Source organism: Manis pentadactyla, chromosome 13 (genome assembly GCF_030020395.1).
Source record: "Manis pentadactyla isolate mManPen7 chromosome 13, mManPen7.hap1, whole genome shotgun sequence".
In the NCBI taxonomy this organism is placed as follows: domain Eukaryota; kingdom Metazoa; phylum Chordata; class Mammalia; order Pholidota; family Manidae; genus Manis; species Manis pentadactyla.
In genome coordinates this window covers 94,302,989-94,324,248 of record NC_080031.1, presented here as the reverse complement: position 1 = coordinate 94,324,248, position 21,260 = coordinate 94,302,989, and the positions used below count along the sequence as shown (strand labels likewise).

General features: G+C 51.8%; 2 protein-coding genes and 1 long non-coding RNA gene across 3 annotated transcripts in view; 2 read left to right on the top strand and 1 right to left on the bottom strand.

Moving 5' to 3' along the window:
• Window positions 1-1,590: 1,590 nt before the first annotated feature.
• Window positions 1,591-10,510, top strand: SHROOM1 (shroom family member 1). The gene is made up of 7 exons (XM_057490531.1): window positions 1,591-2,587; window positions 5,638-6,382; window positions 7,059-7,319; window positions 7,515-8,084; window positions 8,169-8,307; window positions 8,411-8,683; window positions 8,783-10,510. Exons 1-7 carry the CDS (start codon window positions 1,591-1,593, stop codon window positions 9,116-9,118), a joined length of 3,321 nt encoding a protein of 1,106 aa, XP_057346514.1. The 3' UTR covers window positions 9,119-10,510.
• A 134-nt stretch (window positions 10,511-10,644) lies between these two features.
• Window positions 10,645-21,260, top strand: part of LOC130680400 (uncharacterized) — a 31,677-nt gene continuing 21,061 nt past the window's right edge. Inside the window, exon 1 of the long non-coding RNA XR_008993397.1 lies at window positions 10,645-12,226. This is a non-coding gene — a long non-coding RNA (uncharacterized LOC130680400). The remainder of the gene's footprint in view (window positions 12,227-21,260) is intronic.
• SOWAHA (sosondowah ankyrin repeat domain family member A) lies at window positions 13,964-17,618 on the bottom strand. Its single transcript, XM_036919192.2, has one exon. It carries the CDS (start codon window positions 17,170-17,172, stop codon window positions 15,466-15,468), a length of 1,707 nt encoding a protein of 568 aa, XP_036775087.2. The 5' UTR covers window positions 17,173-17,618; the 3' UTR covers window positions 13,964-15,465.

Here is a 21,260-nt window from a genome sequence, read left to right as displayed (position 1 = left end):
TCACTAGTTTCACTAGCATTGTAATAATAAAAAAGGGGGGTAATCTCAGTGGAAATGGGGTGGTCAATGTTTGACTAACTAACAGTAGGCTTCAGTACTTTATGCCAAGATCGCCATTGGGCCCCTGCGTGTTCCATTCTTCAGGAGCACTGTCCTGAAAAGCTCCTGGGAAACGTATGTTCTCATCCTTTCCACACTGCTCAGCAAAGGTTAGTTAACCCTTAGCAAAAGTGCAGGTAAAAGCAAAGCCAATAGTATAAGAGAAAAAGCAAAATCAGGGTGGGTAATAGGGGGAGCCAGCTGCGAAAGCCCCTGCTTTGTGGGGGTCTTCTTCCAGCTTGAGCTTCGCTACACAGCTTGAGTAGCATGGCTCCCAGCAAAATATGATTACAGAGCGGTCTTATTTTTGCAACCACGGTCCATCATCCTTGCAGCTGCCCTTGTCTGACGGTAATGTCCCATGGAATTGTTTGTGCACAACAGGAGAACTCCAAGGCCTTGGCTGTGGATGTCAGGTCAGCTCCTAGCAACACCAAGGTCTAGCTGAGTATAGGCCAACTTCCAGATGTCAGGGGCTGCTTTTCTCTTTCTCAAAAGAGAGGAGGCAAGGAGAGACGAGGGTGGGCAGGATTTCAGTTTTCTGAAAATTAGGTAGAGAGTTTCTATAGTGTATGCAAAGGAAGTAACAGGGCAGGAAGGTGGAGTAGGTTAATATGAATTGATAAGACCCTGTGTCTGCATCATGGTTTTCAAGAAATATGTTTTTTTTAATAAAGAAGTTTAAATATAAATTAAAAATGAGCAATTTTGAATTGGCTTCTTGGTTGCTGGGTTGTGTTCCTGCTATTGTGAGACCAATCATGTGGATCAGGATCTTAAAGGGTAGGCTTTGAAAGCCAGGAGATGCTGAGCTATTGTGTTTTAGAGTCCAGAGCCCCGGTTCCAGCTGAAGCTGATGCCTGGGTCCCCATGTGTTTGAAGAAGTAACAGAGCCAGTAGGGCACCAATCAGAAGCCAGGCTCAGGTACCCACTGTCTCCATCCCCTGAAGATCCAAGGAGACAGAGTTTCCTAGGCTCTCAGTGTCCCCAGAAACTGGCAGCCCTGACACCCACCTCAGTTCTGGGTCCTGCTTATTGTCCCAGCAAACCTCATCAGCCAAGGATGCCAAAGTGGGGGACACGGTCCCTGCTCCCGGGCATGCTGATTCTATGGGAGAGTGAGGGCATCCCACACCATCAGCAGAGAACTAGCCAGTACTCATAGGATATATGAGTTTTGGGAAGTGGGGTCCAGGAAGGCTGAGGACACGGCAGAGAGGAAAGCACCTTTGTAGGTGAATTCAGAGCACTCTTTGAGGTCTGAAGATCCCCAAGGAAGACAGTGAGAGCCAAACTCTAAGGCGGAAGAGAACCCTTTCCAAGCCATAAGAGATACGCATTCGTCCAGCACCCAAGAGCCTCGTGAAAGCAGCTGGAATGAACACCCAACAGCGCCCTCCCCTTCCCACCCGGCTCCCTGGGTCAGGTGGCTGGTCCGAAGGGCCTAGACTCTGCGGGTAGGGAGAGAGATGGAAAGAGAGGCCTCAAAAATGGGAGTGCAAGGGTTGGAAGAGTGTTGGAAACGGAGCAGCTGGAGGGAGAGCTGGTCAAGGGGTGCAGAGGTATCAGGAAGGTCTGTTTCCTTGGCCAGGCTTGAAAAGAATGGGGTGGCCGTCTGGAGCCTCTCGGGGTCCGGGCCACCACCGGCGCTGGGGACTTGCGCGGCCGGCCGGCGCCGGAAGCGGGCGGGAGGGCCGAGGCCGCCGTCCTCCCCATCCTCTCCCGCTCCCCCTGCCGGGAGCCACAGCTCTGTGCCGGCGGGGGAACCGGTGAGCGGCCATCTCTGGGCCCCACGTGGGCAGTGCCGCCGCCCCCGTCCCCGGGGCTGGACGTGGCGCCCCCCCGCGGCGGCCGGAGGCTGGGGCCCTGATGTCACGGCGCGGCGCCGGGCTTCCCGCCGCGCGTCCCGGCCGGGAGCGCAGGTACGCGACGAGGCGGGGCGCCTGGCAGTGCGGGCCGGGCTGCGGGGAACGGGGTGCCGCGCGGTCCCGAGGTGCTGGACGCGGCGCCGAGTCCGGGCCGCGCGAGCGGGGTCGGGGTCTGCGCTCCCAGAGGGCTCGGGGCCCCGCCGGACGGCCGGGCTGCGGGGGGCGCTCCGGAGGTCCTCCCAACGCGACCCCCGGTCGCGCCCTTCGGCCCTCCCATCGCGCTGTCCCCTACTGTCACCTCTTTCCCCGACGGTGAACCCAGCCCGAAAGGCCGAGAAGTGCCCCGCGCAGCGGCCATCCGCCCTCCTGGCGGCCCCAGGCCCTGCTGTCCCGCCGCCCCGCGTGCCTCTACCGCCCCCTGCGGTGGCCAGGCCGGAGCCCCTCCCCTCCCTCGGCCGCCTTGCCTCTCAGAGCTTGAAGCCCCAGGTATGTGGTCCTCCTCACCCCGTACGTATGCGGCCAGCATCTCGAATTTTCTGCGCGCGCAGCACAGAGCGAGAGCCTCTGGACACTCTTGCATGTGGGCTGGAGCGATGCTGCACGGGGTGCGGGACCAGCGGTGACAGGACAGGAGAACGGCGGGGGTGGGGGGGCCGGAGGAGAATGGGAGAGCCGCGGGACTTCCCCCAAATGCCAGTCTGGGTCCAGAAACTCTAGAGTGGCGGGGAGACTGCAGTGCAGGTAGCATCCCCACAGTAAGCCTCCTACTTGAGGGAAGACCATCCGTGAGAGGTGGCAACCCCTCCACAGTTGTGATGTGGGGTGACGTGGGATGTGAGGTGGCTTTTGAAAGAGGTGTGATTTAATTTATGATTATTCCCGATCATTTGAGGCTGTCCACCTTTCTGGTCGCCTTACCTGGATATGCTCCCATTGCTTTGATGTAGTTTTACCCACTTGGTCCAACCTCTTTGCTGAGGTCTAGACCCACATCCCAAATTCCCAGCTGCTGCCAGACTTGCCACAAGCAGTGCCAAGCCCACAGGCCCCAGACCAGTTGAGCAGTGGGCCCCTTGACCCGTCCCCATCTGAGCTCCCTCCTTCCTGAAACTGGCACCTCCAACTCCCTGGCCCCCAGCTCTGAACTCTGGAGTCATTTTTGTCTCCTTTTCTTCTCTTGCTGTTTCATTGAGGTGGCAAATATATCTCAGATGCCCCCCACCACACACACACAGCACGACCCCAGTCATTTTCTAGCAGGGATTCCATGCTGTCCCCCCTGCTCTGGTGAGCTTTGGCAAAAGGCCTGAAGAGCTCTTTGAGCTCCAGCTTCTGGACTTCTGTTGTGTGCAGGAACTGGCTCTGCAGCCCAGCTCACTGAGAGCCTAACCTTATGCTAAGACGCCTGGGTTTTGGCCACCACCAGCCACAGGGGTTGGCTGGACTGCATGATGCTCCCTGCAGCCACACAGTGTGAAAACTCCTTGATCTTTTTAATGAGGCCCAAAACACACTAAAGGAGTTGGACTTTCCTGGCACATCTGGTTCTGCAAAGGGCACTAAGTGAGCATCCTACCTGGGTATCAGCTTATTGGGGCCACCACTGCAAAAGCATCCTTGAGACAAGTTAGTGTCAATAAGAGAACAGATAGATATACATATTTTCATTATCCATTCAAGCTGTTTTTATTTGTTGACCTCAGAATCCTTTGTCAACACAGTGATTCACAAATAAGATTTTTCAAGGCCTTTTCTGAGGAAACATCTAGAGATGTTTTGAACAGTCACCCGTGACTGTAGGTGCAGCAAGCCAACAGGGGCAGGCATGGGCAGCCTGAGCCAGGGTACGCAATGCTCCCAAGCTGGGCTCAGAAGGACAGGAGGAGAGAGCTAGTGTCTGGGCAGCTAAGGTGGGTTTCCTACAGGAAGTCACTAGGGGCTGCTATGCAGAGTAGCGTCTCATCTTCCTGAAGTCCAGAGAATGGAAACACTTTGCAAAAGAGGTCCCCCAACCTGAGTGGGAGGACCAACCTATGGGGCTGGCCTTAGTTGGCATAAAGATGCCTCCAGGTGGTCAACACCAAAATGTTCTGATCCCAGGTTGGCTGAGAAATGTTGCAGGTACGCCTCTCCCTTCTAGGAAACGCTATATCCTCCCACCCCTAACTCCCTACCTGCCCGGAGCATTAAACTGTACTGGGGCCTCAGGAAAGGGAATAGAGGGTGATCCTGAGCTTCAAATAGTATCTGGATGGCTCACATGAGCCTGCTTTTTCAGTTCCCACCCCAGCTGCAGTTAACCCTCCTCTGCATCCCCTGCCAAACAGTTCAGGGAAGGCAAGCACATAGGCTAGAGGGAGACCCAGGTCCCCAAGACTCAAAGCTTCTCAACCCCTGACCCAGCCACACCCACCCAACTCCTCTCGCTCCTCTCCCAGAACTGGGAAGGTACTGGTTTCTTGCCAGTCCTCCTCTAAGCTGTGCTTGTCTGATCTTTGAGTTCCTATTAATACACAAGTAATATGGTCAGTGTCCTTGGTGGCAACTGCCTCACTCCTGTTCACCTCCCCAGAAAAGACTAATAGGGAGAGAAGAGTGGACAGAAGCAAAAGAGCCCTCTTCCTTCTCCACCAAAGCCTCCCCTGTCTACTCCCTGCAAGTCTGCCATTCAACAAATATTTCAACATCTGCTACTTGCCAGGCACTAGGGTGCAGAGATGAGTAAGTGCAGTGCATGTCCTCAGGAAGCTCAGGGGTGGGAATAGGAAGAGGGGATCACTAGCAAGCCAACAATCACAATGCAGGGTGGCCACTGCTGTGATGAGGCACTGCAGGGGTCCCTGAAGATGAGATCTCTAAGTCTTGCTCTCTAGGAGGAGCAAGAGTAGCAGGAAGAAGGGGGTGAGCCTAGACAAAAGGCAGTCTCTGAAATAGAGGCCATATATTCTGGAACCTGCCAGTGTTTTGAAGGAGGTGGGGGTTACTTTCCCACGGTGGAGTTTGGGCTTTGCTGGAGGCTGCAGGCATCTCGGTAGAGAAGTAAACTGGCTTCAGCAGGGTTTGCTTCTAGGAAGTTGGTTCTGGCTGCAGTAAGCTTGGAGACAGGCCCAGCTTCCAGGCAGGGCTTTGCCCCTTACCAGCTGTGTGTTCCTGGGCAAATCATTTCCCCCTCTGAACCTCAGTGTCCACATTTGTGAAATGCAGATAGCAGTTGTGAGGATCAAGATAAATATTTATAGAAAGCACCTGGAACATACCAGGCACAGAGGGACAGAGGGAGGCTGTGAAGCTGCCCCCGCCACACAGTCTGGGTCTTCCCCCCTCCTCTTTTGGCTCCCCTGTGATCTCAGAACTTCTTGACCATTGTTTATCAGGGAAAGATCACACGGAGAGGCTGAGAAAGCAGCCAGGAAGAAGCCTGGGTGGGACAGGGTTGGGAGGGAAGAAGCATGGGTACACTCTCGGTGCTCCAGGAGGAGCCAGGGTAGAGGTCAGGGCCTCAGCCAGGAGAGTCCTGGGGGTGGGGGTGGGGGAGGGGAAGGCGGGGAGAATGGGCTAGTCACCAATTCCTGTCCCTGAGCCAAGCTCGCTGGGTGGTCCTATGCCATCCCTGACCTAGAGGGAAATGCCAGCCCTAACGATTGTGTGCCTAGGGAGGGGATGTGTAAGCAACCTGGCTGTCCACGTTGGAGGAGCCAGCAGGCTGTCCTGACCCTCACCCAGAGCTCCTTAACCCTCATGCTGTGTTCCACCAGGCCCCACGGAGCTGGCCAGCCTCAGCATTCGCCCATGGAGGCCCTGGGTCCTGGGGATGTCCGCACCTCCCCAGCCTCGTCCACTCGCAGCTTGGATCTGCGGCGGCTGTCTGCACGCGCCGACTCGGCCTACAGCTCCTTCTCCGCAGCCTCTGGTGGTCCCGAGCCACACACGCTGTCACCTGGGACCGGTGTCCTTGCTTACCTCCACTGGGAGAACGTGCGCGTGGTGTGGGGCGGCCCGGCCCCCGCCGCGCCCACCGCTGCCCTGCACACATCCCCGCAGCCCCGGCCCGCAGCCGCGGTACGCAGTGGGCCGCGACCCCCAGAAGTCCGGAGGACCCCCGGGCCGCTCAGCCGGCAGACCACCCCGCTGCTGTACCCGCTGACCGCGGAGGCGAAGACTGCAGCGCGGGCCACCGAGCCACCCAGGCCACCGGCCTGACGGGCCGCCTACCGCCAGCGGCTGCAGGGAGCGCAGCGGCGAGTGCTCCGGGAGACGTCCTTCCAGCGCAAGGAGCTCCGCATGAGCCCGCCAGCCCGCCGGCGGCCCTCCGCACCCGCACGGCCCCCGGCGGCGCACCCGCGCTCCGCATCGCTCAGCCACCCGGGCGGGGAAGTGGAATCGGCGTGCTCTGGGGCTTCCGCGCCACAAACTGGTGGGCGCGGAGACCTCGCCAAGCAGCAGCGGAAGTGGTGTTTCTCTGAGCCAGGGAGGCTGGATCGCGTGGGTCGGGGCGGTGGTGGGTTGGTCGCGGAAGGCGGCGGCGAGGCCTGCTCCAGCTTCTGCCTTCCCAGGCCCCAGGAGCATCAGGAGCCCCAGGAGCATGGAGTACTGGCCGAGTTCGAAGGTTTGTCTGAGCCCCAGACCCTTGGCATAGAAGACCCAAATCCTGGGTCCTTAAAGCTCAGTGTTGCCTACAGGCCTCGCTGTCAGAGTCGAAGCCCTTCAGGTGAAGTCTTGGCTCCCTGGGGAGGACCAGGAGAGGGCATGCCCATTATCCAGGTAGGGAAGATAGAGGGTGCAGCAGGCTTGGGGTGGGGAGCATCTGGGAGACTGAAAACTTGAGCCATATTTCATCCGTTTGCCATTCCCCCAGGCTGTTCCCCAAGGAGCAGAAACCCCCAGACCATTGTTTAAGACCAGACTTTGCAGGTGAGAGAGAGAGAGAGAGAGAGACCACTCTGGGGGCTGAAAACTGGGAGGCGGCTTTCATAGCTCTTGCCCAGGAAAGGAGAGGGCTTCCCACCTACCCTCAGTTTGAGCTTCCTTACTGTCTTTGCAAACTACATCCCCTACTCCCCTCACAACGCCCTGTTGTCTCTCTGGTGCAGCACCAAGAGCTTCCTTCCTGGTCACTGTGGTCAGTATGGGGTCCCTGCTTCCAGAGTCCTAAATCAGAAGGAAGCTGCAGTGGCATGTCCTGCAGAGGGCCTCCAGAGCAGTCCTGCGCGTGTGCGGAGGGTCTCAGAGAGCTGTATGGTGTCTGCCCGGCCCCCATCCCTTCCTGATAATGAAGTTTTCCTGGAAGAAGCCCCGCTGGTCAGGATGAGGTCACTTCCAGACTCTCATGTGCCCCCAGAGCTCCCAACCAAGTGAGTTCCCTCTTGCTCCCAAGCAGAGTGAGACCTTCCCTTTCCACATGTCTACATAATGCCGGAAGGGCAGGGAACTCTCTCCTAGGTGAAGCCTGGGAACTCAGGTGGGCTGGGTGGGGGCAGGTGGCCCTTGGAAGCCACCACTTGTCTTGGCCAGAGCTTTTTCTAATTCAATGTCTCTTCCACTTCCAGTGTACATGCCTCTGACCAGCAGTATGGAGCTGGCTTGGGCCAACGAGCTGACCATGCTGCAGTCCCCCAAGAGTGCTCCCTCAACGAACACCCAGAGATTGCAGTGATAGATGACTGCTGGCAGGGGATAGATGGTTCTGTGGGTGTCTCCAGGTTCTGGTATAGCCCCCCAGGAACTGCAAATGGTGACATCCCAACCTTTGACCCCACTGGACTGCTAACTACTGACCCCCACACAGCTGCAGAGAATGAGCCTTTCAAATCTTTCCCAGTTGATACCCTGGGACCTCCAGGCAATGATTCCCCAGAGACTCCCTCCCACATTGCTCTAGCTTGGGGCACTGGCCAGCCTGGTTCCAGGTCAACATGGTCCAGTCCGCGCCTCAAGGAACTGGTTCAGGAGCTGGCCGGACTGGATCCCTCTCTGAGTGACACTATTAACTCCTATCCCAGCCCAGAGCCACCTGTGGGGCTTCTGGATGGGCTGATTCCTTTAACTGAGGTCAGGGCTGCAATGAAGCCAGATTGTGGGGAGATTGGAGAGGAGGCTGCTGGTCCTTCCGAGGCAGGGTGAGTGAGGGGGTCACCAGGGACTCGGGATTGTCCCTGCAGTCTGGGGCAGGACAACCCAGGGAGCTCTGGCCTTGTCCCCAGCTATCTCTTTTGCTCCACCCAGCTCCTGCCAACCTCTCAGGAGGAGACAAGGCCTGAAAACCTTAGTACCCACCCTGTGCCTGACCAGCCATGTGGCCAGGGTCTCCCTGAGCCAAGTAACAGCATCCAAGTCAAGAAAGTGAGTGTGGAAGGGCTGCTGGATGCTGGGTAGGGCAAGAGCCCAGAGTCAGTGTAAGTCTGGGCCCTGGCCCCAGCTTTAAGTACCCCTGTTTTCCCTGCAGGTGGAGCTAGCTCACCTCCTCCAAAAGATGCTGCAGGTCCTTCAGGCTGAGCAGGAACAGCTGCAGGGGGCGGCCCAGGAGTGGGCCAGGCGTGGGGCTGCTCTGGAGGCTGCAGTGGGCCAGGCCTGTGCACCCCATGAGCTAGAGCAGTTCAGCGAGTTCATGGCTGACCTAGAGCGGGTGCTTGGCCTCCTTCTGCTGCTTGGCAGTCGCCTGGACCGCGTGCGCAGTGCCCTGGCTCGGGCTGTTGCAGACTGTGACCCTGATGAACAGGTAACTAGTTCAGGCTAGGGGTTAGAGGGTGGTGATGAGCCTGCCGGCTCTGGCTGGCACCCTCGACCCACTCACAGTGCCCTCTCCCTGCGGCTCCAGGCCTCTCTCCTGCAGCGACTGGGGCTCCTGGAGCAGCAGCAGGAAGATGCCAAGGAGCTGAAGAGGCATGTGGCACAGCGTGAGCGGGCCCTGCGGGAGGTGCTGGTGCAGGCCCTCTCAGCTGCAGAGCTGCACGCCTACAGTGCCCTGCTGGCGGGCAAGGCCGCGGTCCTGGCCCAGCAGCGCAGCCTGGACGAGCGGGTCCGACTCCTTCAGGATCAACTGGACACCGTCAGGAGCAACCTTAGCCATCCTCCCCCACCCCACAGGCCCACCTGGCCCCCAGGAACCCGCCCTTCCAATAAACCTCCCTCCTCCCCAGCTCCCCTCACCTAGTTACAGGCCATGGAGGTGGGGAGCATGGCGCCTGCCTCTTACCAACATGACTGGGACAGACGCTGGTTTCCTGGCTCTTTTCCCTCAGGGAAGGGGAAGACCCAGGCTTGGCCTTCCCAGAATGCTTCTTCCAGGTGTTCTCCTGTGGCTCCACCTAGGTCTTACGGATTATTTGGTAATTAATTTATGGATTTAAAAACTAGTATTTCCCCTTTTTGTGATGAGAGGCCTGGTCAGGGTTGGTTGGAGGGAATGAAGTCAGAGTTGTATTTCAATTTAAGTTGCAAAATGACCTTTTCTTCTCTCTCAGTAATGTGAAAAGATCTGAAGCTATCTTGTTTACAAACTATAGATCCAAACTGTGCCTGACTAGAGCAGAAGAGGGATGGCAGTTGCTAGGAAGACTGGAGAGAATAGGCCTGAAGACAGGAGGAATCGGGGGGATGCTGGGCCCTCAACGCTACTGCCCCCATGCCCCAATTCCTAACTGTTTCAGTGACTGTCACACAACAGAAGCCTAGGCCTGGTTGGCTGAGTCCAGTTCTCCTTTGCTGTTCTTACCCAAGCCCACAGCCCCACAGTGGAAGTAGGGTACTGCTTCCCTTCAAGACTCCAGGGATAGAGAATTTCCCCAAATGGAAAACAGGTTCAGTTACTTTGCTGCCTAATAACCCTGACAAATGTCCAGTACACTTGGATTTTCCAGTACATTCTTTCCAAGACCCAGAAAGAACTTTCTTCCTCTTTCAATTATGTTATGAAAACCGAGTTTATCCAACTCTCCTTTGGAAACCCCACTGGGTCCCCCAGGCTTGAGGAGGCAGTTGGGGCTGGGAGCTGAAGCTCAGGCTTAGGGGACTTGGAGGCCTACCATGCAGGGGATGAGAACCTGGAGAGGCAGCTCCACTTGTGTGCTAGAGATGCTGATCTGGGGACGGGCTAGGGTTGGGAGTCAGGAATTAGGGACTGGAGTGGTATGAACATAAGACTCATACTCCCCTTTATTTGTGCATCAGCCCTGTGTACACAGAATCAATGTTAAGTTCTCAAATATGCATGTGAAAATCTGCTTTAGTATTTGTAGCTGCAAGTCTAGGGACAAGAACGTTGTTCATGCAAATGTTCAGTGTATTTTTGGAAGTCGGTCACATTAAAAGGCATGTGTATGTGTATTTAAAGCCAACTGACCCCAAAATGAGAAATCTCTTGCTTCTGGGTTTGTTTTCTGAAATGTATTGTCAGTAAATGCAACTAGTTGGGAATTTTAAATGGTCGTATTCATACCAAAAGCATTAGTTCTAACAGTCGGACTATTGAGCACAGAACAATGCTCACATTGTTCCTTTTTATGGAAAACATATGGGGCTCCTGCTGAGGCAGTTGCAGGTTCTAACATTATGCTTTGCTTCTCTCCTTTGAACACTGTGGGTGGGGCTTCCCCTCCAAGGCCGTCATCCTGGCTGGGCAGCTCACGTGGAGACCTGATCTGGATAGAATTTATTTTTATTTCTGCTTTTTGCCCTGTACAGCCCCCTTTGCATTCAACCATTGTGATATTTTTAGAAACACACTTAACATGGTCTTTTAGGCCAGTGAAAATTGTATACATCAGACAAAGTACCCCCAGTACAGGATGGGCATGGGGAGCAGTTGTCCCACTGAACTGCACTTTGGTTCTGGTGGGGGGGACGGGGGTTCCATGGGGAAATAAGAGGCCTCTGTGGTGGTCCCTGCCAGACTGGGAAAACCCAAAATTAGGGCTGTACCTCCTGTGCCCGTCCTTCCATTTTGCCTCTGCCTTCTCTTGCCCCACTTACCTCCTTTCCACACTCCTTCAGAGAGCAAGAATGAGCTCTCCGTTGTTCTGTATTGGCACCACAACCAGAATTGTAAGGGCACCAGAAGCCGGGGGAATGCCACCCTCCAGGACACTGCCAGCAGAGGGCACTGTTCTCGTTGTGATGAAAACTACCCCCGTTTTCCTGCCGCCACCCCAGCTCCCAGGCCCTGTGGGCTAGCCTCAGGGACTTGGGCTTGCCCAGGTGAGCAGCGCCTCTGTTGGGCCTGAAGGCTGGGGCCGAGCCTTTTTGCCCTGTCGGAAAGAAACTCGGCCAGCCAGGTTTCTTGCTGTCTCGCTTTCCTTTGCCGCTAGGCTTTCACTGGGAAGCTGTTGGTTAGTAACTGGGGAAGACGGCGGTGTTGATGTACCAAACCAGTATGAAAAAGAGCGTTACTTAGTTCTCCAGGATGGAAAAGAGGGTTTTGCGGTCCCCGCTGGGGTCTCTGCCCCCACCTCCTTCGGCCTTGGGCGCCCTGCCCGCCGCGGCGCCTCCGGGCTTTAGCAAACGCTGGCTTCGCTGGGGCTCGTTGCTGGGCAACAGGCAGCCCGGCTGCTGCCTCCGCCTTTCGCCTCAGCCCGCCCCCGCTGCTCTCCCTAATATGGATTTAATTAGTGTGCTTTTCCCCTTCAGACTGTGCATGGCAAACTGCATAGGGAAGCAGTGTTGCGCGGTGACCCAAACCCGCGTGTCATGTCTTCAGGAGCCTGCTCTGCACACCACATCCCTCCGCGGGCGGCTGGCGTGAACCTCAGGGATCCTCGCAGGAACAGACCGCGGTGCCATTCCCTCACATGTCAGTCAGAAGCTTTAGAGGGAATTTAGGTCAAATGTGGCTGAGGACCGCGGAGAGACGAGGTGAAAGAGGAATGGGGTATGGGGTGCTGGGAGGGCAGCAGTTGCTATAAGGCAAGCCTCTCGGCGACCCCGTCGGTTACTCCCGCAGCCTGGCTACAGTTTAGACCGTCACGATGGGTGTTGGTTGTCTTTGACATTTAGATCAGCACCAACTTGATAACTCTCATTCTGCCTCCAGACCCTCCCTCCCAGTCTCTGTCTCAGGCTCTCTGCCTATCATTTCTCTCACTACCTCTTCGTTCATTCTTCCTACCTGCAGAAACTCCTGAGCTCCCTTTGCTTCAAGTCCAGAGGTTTGGCAGTTCTGGAACGGTGAGGCCAGGACAAAGAGGTTCAAGGCAAAAAGCTATCTGGAGAGCAATAGCGAGTCTATTTATGAAACCATGTTAAAAGGTCAAATAATTTCTTCCAGGTAAAGGCCAAAACAGAGGGATACTGTGGGGCCTGAGTGGGCTCAGCTTAATAACTGTTGAGAGATGTTTTTGATTCAGCTGTTTATGCCTGGAAGGTAGGGACGCTAGAGGACTTTGCATTAAGAGAGACATTGTTATATCTATTTTAACTAAAGTGATAGCACATAAAGAATATGGGGTAACTTCCCTTTTGTGGGAATATTTTTTTCCCAGCAGACCCCATTGTTTTTTATGAACACAAATACTAACATGGTAAAAGAATGGTGATCATGTAAAGCAGAGCCACAGATCAGAGCTATTTGGCCTTGGGATGCAGCCAGACACGCCTTGGGAACAACTCAGCCCCCTTGGTATTTCAGGATGGTGTATTGCAGTTCACAAAGAAGTCTGCTGCCTCATTCCCTGTGCTCCTCCCTCCCAACAGCCTGTAGGATGGGCACTGCCAGTTTTATGTCCCACAGCGGGAGATGGGGCTTGGAGAATTGGATAACTTGCGAAAGGTAACTAAGTGAGCAAAGAGCTGAGATGAGACCACCTTGCTTTTCTGCAATAGAACAATGTAGTGGAAAAGAGCACCGGGATGCCATCTCGACTCTGACGTTAATAGCTGTGAGACCTGGACAAGTTAATTCCCGTTTTTCTAGGCTTCAATTTCCTCACTTTATAATCAAGATACTAACAGTACACACCTTGTAAGATTGTGATTGATAACTGCCAAGTGTTTAGAACTGTGCCTGGCACTTTATAAACACAGGTCACATATGTATTACCCAAGCAATCCCTGGTCTCCATTAGGTAAGAGAGCTGTGCTCAAGAATAACCTCCAGCCTCCTTTAGAGGAAACGGAGAACTTTATTAAAAAGCCTGCTCTGGATATGACTCATACACATCTACATCAATGATTAACTTTTCACCTACTAAAAGGAGTAATTCTCTTCCTTGTCACAGTTCCAACCAGCTAAACTGCCTTATCTTGTAGACAACTATTTTTTTGTCAGTTGTGGAAAATACCCTTCTACATTAACTGTAGTTTCCTAGTGATTTACCTTATAGTTTCAGAAAGTCTTGGCCTGTAGGGAAGAAGCAGTGGTTTCTAACACCTGAGTTTTACTCTTACTGATCCTAAACTCTTGCCAAATGTTGTACTTTACTTGGCTGAAGTACATCCTTCTCAAATACAAAGCTGCTTCTGGAAGGTGAAGTAAGTCTGCTGTGATTTCAATGTGCAATAAATAAGAATTATTGTTATTACGAATTTGCTAGTTTAGATTTTGTCTTTCTTAAGGCAGATCATCCCTTGTTTATGACATTTATTCCCTGCAGTCAAACCTCTCTTTTACCATGGAAATCGCTAGTATCTTATTCTGTCTTCTAGACCTTCAGCTCAAGGTTGCTGTAATTATTGCCTCCCACAATTTTTCTGCAGAGGCAGAAGATCCCATTTGCATTTTAAAATAATTTATGCAGTTTAGCAGAATTCCAGGCAAGGAAGGTGGAAAGGGTCAGATTAGGGCCTACATTTATCTACAGTTGGCTACCCTATCTATATGTGGTTGACCCTTTCATTTTGCAGAGCAATCCAAACATTCTCAATAATAGAATGCTTGAAAAAAAGCAGAAGAATGAGGAGAAAAGGAAGAAATTAAGTAGATGAAAAGAAAAAAAACACAGTAGTAAGAGCTATAAAATACTTAAGGGAAATAAATCATCACACAAGCAGGAACAAAATGAGACTATTTCATTACTTAAATCTAATATTTAATTAAAATCTTAAATTAAATTTAAATCTGATATATGTATAGATAGCAGGGGAGCCCCACTGCCCTGTGCAACAAAAACCATTTGATGTAACTAATGACATGCAAACACGATTTGCAAAAGTACAGCATTACCACAATATGATATAAACAAGGTTGGCTGAGCAAATAGATTCCACACCTTTAAAACAGCAAAAGAGCCATTCTAATTGAACCTGGGAAATCTGGGCAAGACCTACAAACATTCTCAATTACAGACAGGAGTAAAGGTCCAGAAAAGTTAAGCTGCCACTCTAAGGTCACTGTGCAAAGAAATTCTACAGTTGCTATTTTGGAATAAGTTGTTTGCCTTCAGATGGTTTTTAAAGTGGTTACCACATAATTTTTGCTTGTACGGAACTTTCTTATAAAATGGTTGCTTAAGTGTATCCATTATTGTTTGACCAGTTTTTTGTGTGTTTTTTTGCTGTAATATTATGACATTGTTTTTCCTTTGAATATTCACCTAATGCACTGAAAGGCTCAGCCTGATTTGAAAACCACAGATTCAGAAACATGGCACAATGGTGCAATCCACAAATAAATCACACTTTAAAAAAATTAAAATATTCATGCCAAATCAAAGTAGCCACCCACTAGTGCCAAAGACACATTTATATTTCACCATAAAGACAACCACAAATTAAAAGTATTTGCCAAAATGTCCCCTTTTCTTTCCTTGTTAAATCACCTTACTCCCAAGATGTACTTGTTTCCTACAATTTAGCATTCACAGTACAACTGAAATTAAGTACATTCACAATGGTCACATTCTGTGTTCAAGACTCCCTATCCAGAACCTTGATTGCCTAAAATGAGGTAGATAAACATTTAAGGGTTTTGTTGATTGGGACCAAATACCTTTAGATCTTGATCATCTACTTCTTTAAAATAGAATTCCAAAATATTTAACAAAAGATTGAAAATTTCTTAGCATTTTGCTTAACAATGGAAAAATATAATTTCAAAAGGTTATTATGAAAATTGTTTTACCTCATTTCAATTTAAAAACTGGATAAAAGCATCAAATTACAAAAACCATTACATATCTTAAAGCTGACAATCCAACATCATTCAACATTTCAAGACCCTTGCTGGAATTCTGGCTTGGGAGTGTTTTAGAGGCAGAGGCATTGGTTGGTGAACTCACTCAGGGGCCCCTTAACCTTTCATCCTAAATGTCAAGCCTTCAGAGTTCAAGCCTGATTTCTGGAATTCTTCATAGTGAGGCTCTCCCTGAGATCTTGGATCTCATCTCTGGAGAGAGGAGGGCAAGCTTCACACAGAAGCTAGAAGCATAGGCCCATCTGGGTAAAACAGGCAGCAGTGGACAAAGCTGGAAACAGGATAGAGCCACACGTGGTTGGGGCGCCGGCTTGGGCAGGCTTAGATCATGAGGGGCAGGCCCGGTTAGATCTACCAAGCAGTAGCCCCAAGGACCGTCAGGCTGTGGGGGGCAGGCTGGGCATTAGACCGGCAAGGGGCCCCGCAGTGGGTCGACGAGAGATTTCTGAAAAGGCCGGCAAGCCACTCCGAGTCTTTGACTTTTTACGAGGAGCTATGGGTGAGGCACCCAAGAACTTGCTGAGGGAGCCCGACTTCCTGAGGCCTCGAGCCAGGTCCTGGAGCATCAGGTCGTCGGCCAGGACACCCAGAAACGCGCTGGTGGTGGAACTGAGGATGGTGGCTGCCACCTGCACTGGACGCCGGGCCGCAAGACTGCCACTACCACCAGCGGTGGCGTCAGGTTCGGTAAAGTCTCGCAGACCAGGGTCGCCGAGTAGACGACGCAGCGCATACGAGGCGCCGGACCGCAGGTACTGGTAGGCGCGCCGCCCACTGTGATCACGCACGTGCACCTGCGCACCCAGGCGCACCACCAGCAGCACCGCGGTGTCCTCGTGGCCGTGCAGTGCCGCCAGGTGCAGTGGCGTGTAGCCGCCGTGTGAACGCGCGTTCACGTCGATTGGCGCGCCCCCACGCCGCGCGACCTCCACCAGCTGCAGCGCCATCTCGCGGTCACCGCTCTTGGCGGCCCAATGCAGGGCCGTGAAGCCAGACATGAAGTCGCGCTTGGCCGCCAGGCCGCTGTCGCGCAGCAGCAACCCGTGCAGCTGGTGAGTCCAGCGGCCACCGGCCGCCCGCACCAGCCACTCGTGCTCGGCCGGCTCTAGGGGCACGGGGGACGGCGGCGGCGCAGCAGGCACTTCCTCCGTGTCGGGGCTCGGCAGGCGCGGGCCGGCGCGCGACAGGCGCCTCAGGTGCGGGGAGCGGCCCGCACCGAGGCCGAGGCCCAGGCCGGACTCCTCTACGGAGAGCCTCCGAAGCAGCAGCGGGGAGCTCCGCGGGCTCGGCTCTTCCGACAGCTGCCGGCGCAGGCCCTGCTCCTCCGCCCGGATCCGGAGCGCGGCGGGGCCCGGGACGCAGCGCACAGGCAGCATGCAGGGCTTCGGCGGCGAGCGCGGACGGGGTGGTGGAGGCCCTTTTGTCTCCCCAGACCCAGGTTCCGGGTCTGACGCCTCTGGGTGGGACAAGGCCGCCGACGACAGTGCCTTAGACGGTGGGGACACATCTGCAGGGAGTTCCTCGGAGGGCTGGACTAGCTCAAAGGCTGGAATCCGAGCGCCGGAGGGCTCCCCTGACTGCTGGGCTGCGCCAGACAACAGCGCCCCAGTCGGCTGAGCGGGCTCGGAGGCCAGAGGCCGGCGGGCGTCCGGTGGCTGCGATGGCAGGGCTGGGTCCTCGGGTGGCTCCACGGACCGCTGTGCCGAGGCCAGTGCTGGAGCCTCTGCGGCAGCGGCCTGCCCCGATGAGGAGGAAGCGAGCTTCGACGGCGCGGCTGCTGCCGGGGAGGTGCTGAGGACGCAGGAGGGCAGGGGTTCTGGTCCCTCGCGGGGCCGCGGCTTCTTCCGCAGCACCACGAACTTAACGCCGTCGAACTCCTTCACCACGGCCACGTCGTTGACAAACTGTTTGAAGCGGTCCCTGCGGGCGGCGCGGCCGCGCGGGTCACCCGCATCCAGCAGCGGCTTGAAGCGGTTCAGCAGCTCCGAGTTGCGCACCTTTCCGCCGTGCTCCTGCAGGAAGCCCAGCACCGCCGCCTGGCTCACCCCGGCCGCCGCAGCGGCCGCGGCCGCGGCCAGGGCCATGGTCAGCGCGCGCCGCGCGGGGGAGCCGGGGCCGCCGCCTCCCACCCCAGGCTGCTGGGCCAGGTGGGCGTCGGGGCCGCGCCTGAGCAGGATCCCGGAAGTCACATCAGCCTGGGCCAGGCTCACCGGGGCCGGTCGGGCGTGTCCCCGATGCTGGACCTTGGTCGCGCCCGCGCCGCGGACTCCGAGTGTCTCCTGGAGAAAGGCTCTGGGGGCGCCGGCGCGCGCCCACCCCCGCCACCCCTCTGGGCCCCCAGGCTTCGGGGTAGGTCTCTGCCTCTTTATTCTGTCCAGTGGGCGCCGGGCTCCATCCCCCGCGCGCGGTGCTCGCCTGACAGGTGACAACTGCCACCAGGGCTGGGGAGGGAGTGGGAGGAGCGGAAATTCTCTCCACCGCCCTCCCCCAAACCCGGGAATTAAAGGCGCAGCGCTGTGCTTCAGCTCTGCTCCCGGTTGCTAGGTGAGTGGGTGTGTTCTCGGGGATGCGCGGTCAACAGGCGAGGCAAGGACTTTCATTCCTTGAAGGAATATTTAACCACAGTATACCGGGCGATTATTTAAAAGCAATCATTTACTTCGGGACCATCAATATCAATACCTTTGCAGTGATCGATTGCTGCAAATTGTATGAAGCCGTTTTTCTGTTTGAAACGCAAAGATAATTAGCTGTGCTTGGCAACGCATGTTACCGGAGGTTTAGGAGAGACTTAAAAAGCAATTTTTTCTTAATTAAAAGAATACATTTTAACATCGAATTTTAGGAATAGAGCCACAGGGAAACAGAAAAGATAAAAAAGAAAACATATCACTTGAAATCACCACTACCATTTTGAATTTTTTTCTTCTCTCTCACCATACATGAATATACATGCTTATAATGTAAAGAAAGAAAGCAAAATTGGAATTACTGTTTTAAAAACTTATTTAATCCACAAATACTTGTTGAGCATCTGGTTTTGTGCCAGTACCTTTTCAGGATATGATACAACAGTTAGCAAGACAGACAAAAACCCCTGACCTAGTGGAGTTCACATGGAAGGGGGAGCAGAAATAATACGGCAAATCTGAAAACTGTATAACGTGCTAGATAAATAGTATGGAAAAAAAATAAAGCAGAGTAAAAGAGGAGAAGTGGGTTGCAATTTTGAACCCTGTGTTCATTGTGAATTTCACAATTAAGCAAGGACTTGAAGAAATCAGGGAGTTATGCAGCTGGGTTGGAGACGCTTTTACACCTGAAGGAACGGCCAGAGCTGAGGTGGGATCAATTTCTTAATTTAGAGACACGATACTACAAATATGTAAACAGAGGCACCCCGTGTCTTTAAAGAGACTAAGACTCTGCAGTCAAAATTCCACACTTGATTCCTAGCTTTACTTTGAGCTACTTTTTTGACTCTCTATGCCTCAGTTTCCTTATCTATGAAAGGGGTATGATAATAACAGTACTTACCTAATCAGGTTGTTGTGAGATTCAGTGAGAAAATAAACACAAAACACTTAGCACAATGCTTGGCCCACAGTAAACATTCAAATTATTATTAGTAGTATTGTCACTACTATTGTTATTACTCATTGAAAAAAAAAACAGTAAAATGTGAAAGATCTCGCTTTTCTCAGAGGCAGTTTTTGTTTTCAGTCCTGTTTCCAAAATGCATGAGTCTACTTTTTGTTCCTTCTGTTTTGCTTTGTTTTTATTCCACAAATAAGTGACATCATATGGTACTTGTCTGTCTCTGCCTGGCTTATTTCACTGAGCATAATACTCTTTAGATCAATCCATATTGTTGCAAATGGCAGGATTTATTTTCTTTTATGGCTGAATAATATTTCATTGTTGATGGACACTTACAGTGCTTCCATATCTTGACTATTACAAATTGTGCAGTGATAAACATAGGGGTGCATACATCTTTTCGAATCAGGGATTTTGTTTTCTTTGGCTAAATTCCTGGAAGTGGAGTTACTGGATCAAATGGTATTTCTATTTTTAGTTTCTTGAGGAACCTCCATACTGCTTTCCGCAAGGGTTGCACCAATTTATATTCCCACCAACAGTGTAGGAGGGTTCCTGATATGCAATCTTATATTGCTTTTAACACAGTGGTTCAGCAGTTACCCATATTATTAAGTCCTCACCCCAACTAGTGCAGTTACCATCTGTCAACATTAGGAAGATGTTACAGATCCAATGGCTATATTTATCTGTGATGTACTAACACCCCATGACCAACTTATGTCATTGAGAATTTTTGTGCCCCTTTATGCCCCTTACCCTCCTCACTCACCCACTCCAACCCCTCCCTGACGGTAACCACCAGTCACTTCTCAGTCTGATGACATTTTCTTTTTTAACTATTTTTTAATTGTAAATATTGTATTCTTTTAGTTTAAGAATGAAAGTGCACTCAAGACAAATGCTGGGCATAGAAGCCACAGGGCATAAATATGCAAAGAAGTAAAAAGCTAACTTTTTCAAACAATAAGGCTTCCCTCTCACTTACCAACTTCACATTTCCCTGTATGGCCCCGGAAGATGACTGGTTAGCCAGAGACAGGTAAGATTCCTCAAGGGAGGAACAACCTAAGACAGGCACAGTCGCAGGGGGGCCATCAGGTGAGAAATTGGGGATCAACAGAGGTGAGGCTTAGAACCTCACCCCCCCGTTCTGAGAGAAATCTTCTGCATACGTGGATGTTTTATTGCCCTGGTCTAGCTTGGATTAACACATAGTCTACAGGCACACACCTGATCATCTACATGTGCTCTCTTACAACACTAAACTATGTTTTCTACCTTTATCTTGTATCTACCTACCACTTCAGCATTTTATTAAAAATAATAATAATAAAGAGAGAAAAGTGGTATCCACATATAAATCAAGTATAAAAACCAAATGAGTATTCATATTTGAACTGACTGTTTAGAGTTCATAATGCATGAGCAAAACCGAAAGTTTCTGTGATGACTGCCCTTGTACTGTTCACTATGTAACTTATTCATTATGTAAGAATTTGTTCTACATGTAAAAACTTGTTTGTTATGCCTCAGAAGATTGGAGACTGACAAAAATTAGGCTTGGGGTGGAATAATGATTGTGCATTGAGCATTGACTCCCCTATACAGAATTTTATTGTCGTTAACAACCATTTGATCAATAAATATGAGAGATGCCCTCACAAAAAAAAAAAAAAAAAAAAAAAAGGACAGACTTCCAATGGTAAAATAAATAAGTAACCGGGATGTAATGTATAGCATAAGGAATATAGTCAAGATATTGTAACAGCCTGGTAGGGTGATAGCTGGAACCTAGAATTATGTATATAAATGTTCTACCACTGTGTTGTACACTTGAAACTCATGTAATGTAATACTGTGTGTCAACTACCCTTCAATAAAAAATAATTATTAAAAAAAAAAAAAAAAAAGCAGGAAAGGGAACCTCCCCTCGTGTTTGGTGACTTGTGTAACAAAACATGTTGAGGCGCTGACCCCCTGATTTCCATGTTGTTAATGAATAAAAATCCGACTAAAATTTAAAAAAAAAAAAAAAAAAGAATGAAAGTGCAAAATAATAAGATACATCTCCCATATAAAAGATAACTTTTAGGATCAATGTTCTCTGTAGTATTAAGCAATCTAAGAATGATAAAATCTTTGAAAGAATCCAATGGTAAGTGTAATCAGCTGTCTTTTCTGTCTAAATATTACCTCTTCTTTAACCCAGCTCAAATCCCACCATAAAAGTCTTCTCAGCTGCCCCAGCTGTATCATCCTCTCTGCTTCTTTAGCATACGTCTATTGGCTATTTTTGGATGAAGGGAAGTGAGCCAGGTATTCTGGGAAGAAGACACACCTGCCTTTGAGGAGCTTACTGCTTATCGAAGGAGAGAAAACACAATTTTGTTACATATCCATAAGAAATTAATGCTTCATGTGCTTACCAGCAAGTACAGGCCCCTGGGAAGTTGTCAAAACGCAGGCTATGAAATAGGCTGAGCTTGGAAGTCGGACTGTGAAGGGTAAACAATGTCTAGCATTCAGTTTAGGGTACATGTCAGAAGTACGGGAGAAGATAATATTGAAA

Bases quoted from the DNA above. Each gene is read 5' to 3' on its own strand.
- SHROOM1 (XM_057490531.1), top strand. From the start codon at position 1,591: ATGGGAGTGCAAGGGTTGGAAGAGTGTTGGAAACGGAGCAGCTGGAGG. The intron at 2,588-5,637 runs GTGACAGGACAG...GGGATGTGTAAG, and splicing joins CACGGGGTGCGGGACCAGCG to CAACCTGGCTGTCCACGTTG. The intron at 8,684-8,782 runs GTAACTAGTTCA...CTGCGGCTCCAG, and splicing joins ACTGTGACCCTGATGAACAG to GCCTCTCTCCTGCAGCGACT.
- SOWAHA (XM_036919192.2), bottom strand. From the start codon at position 17,172: ATGGCCCTGGCCGCGGCCGCGGCCGCTGCGGCGGCCGGGGTGAGCCAG.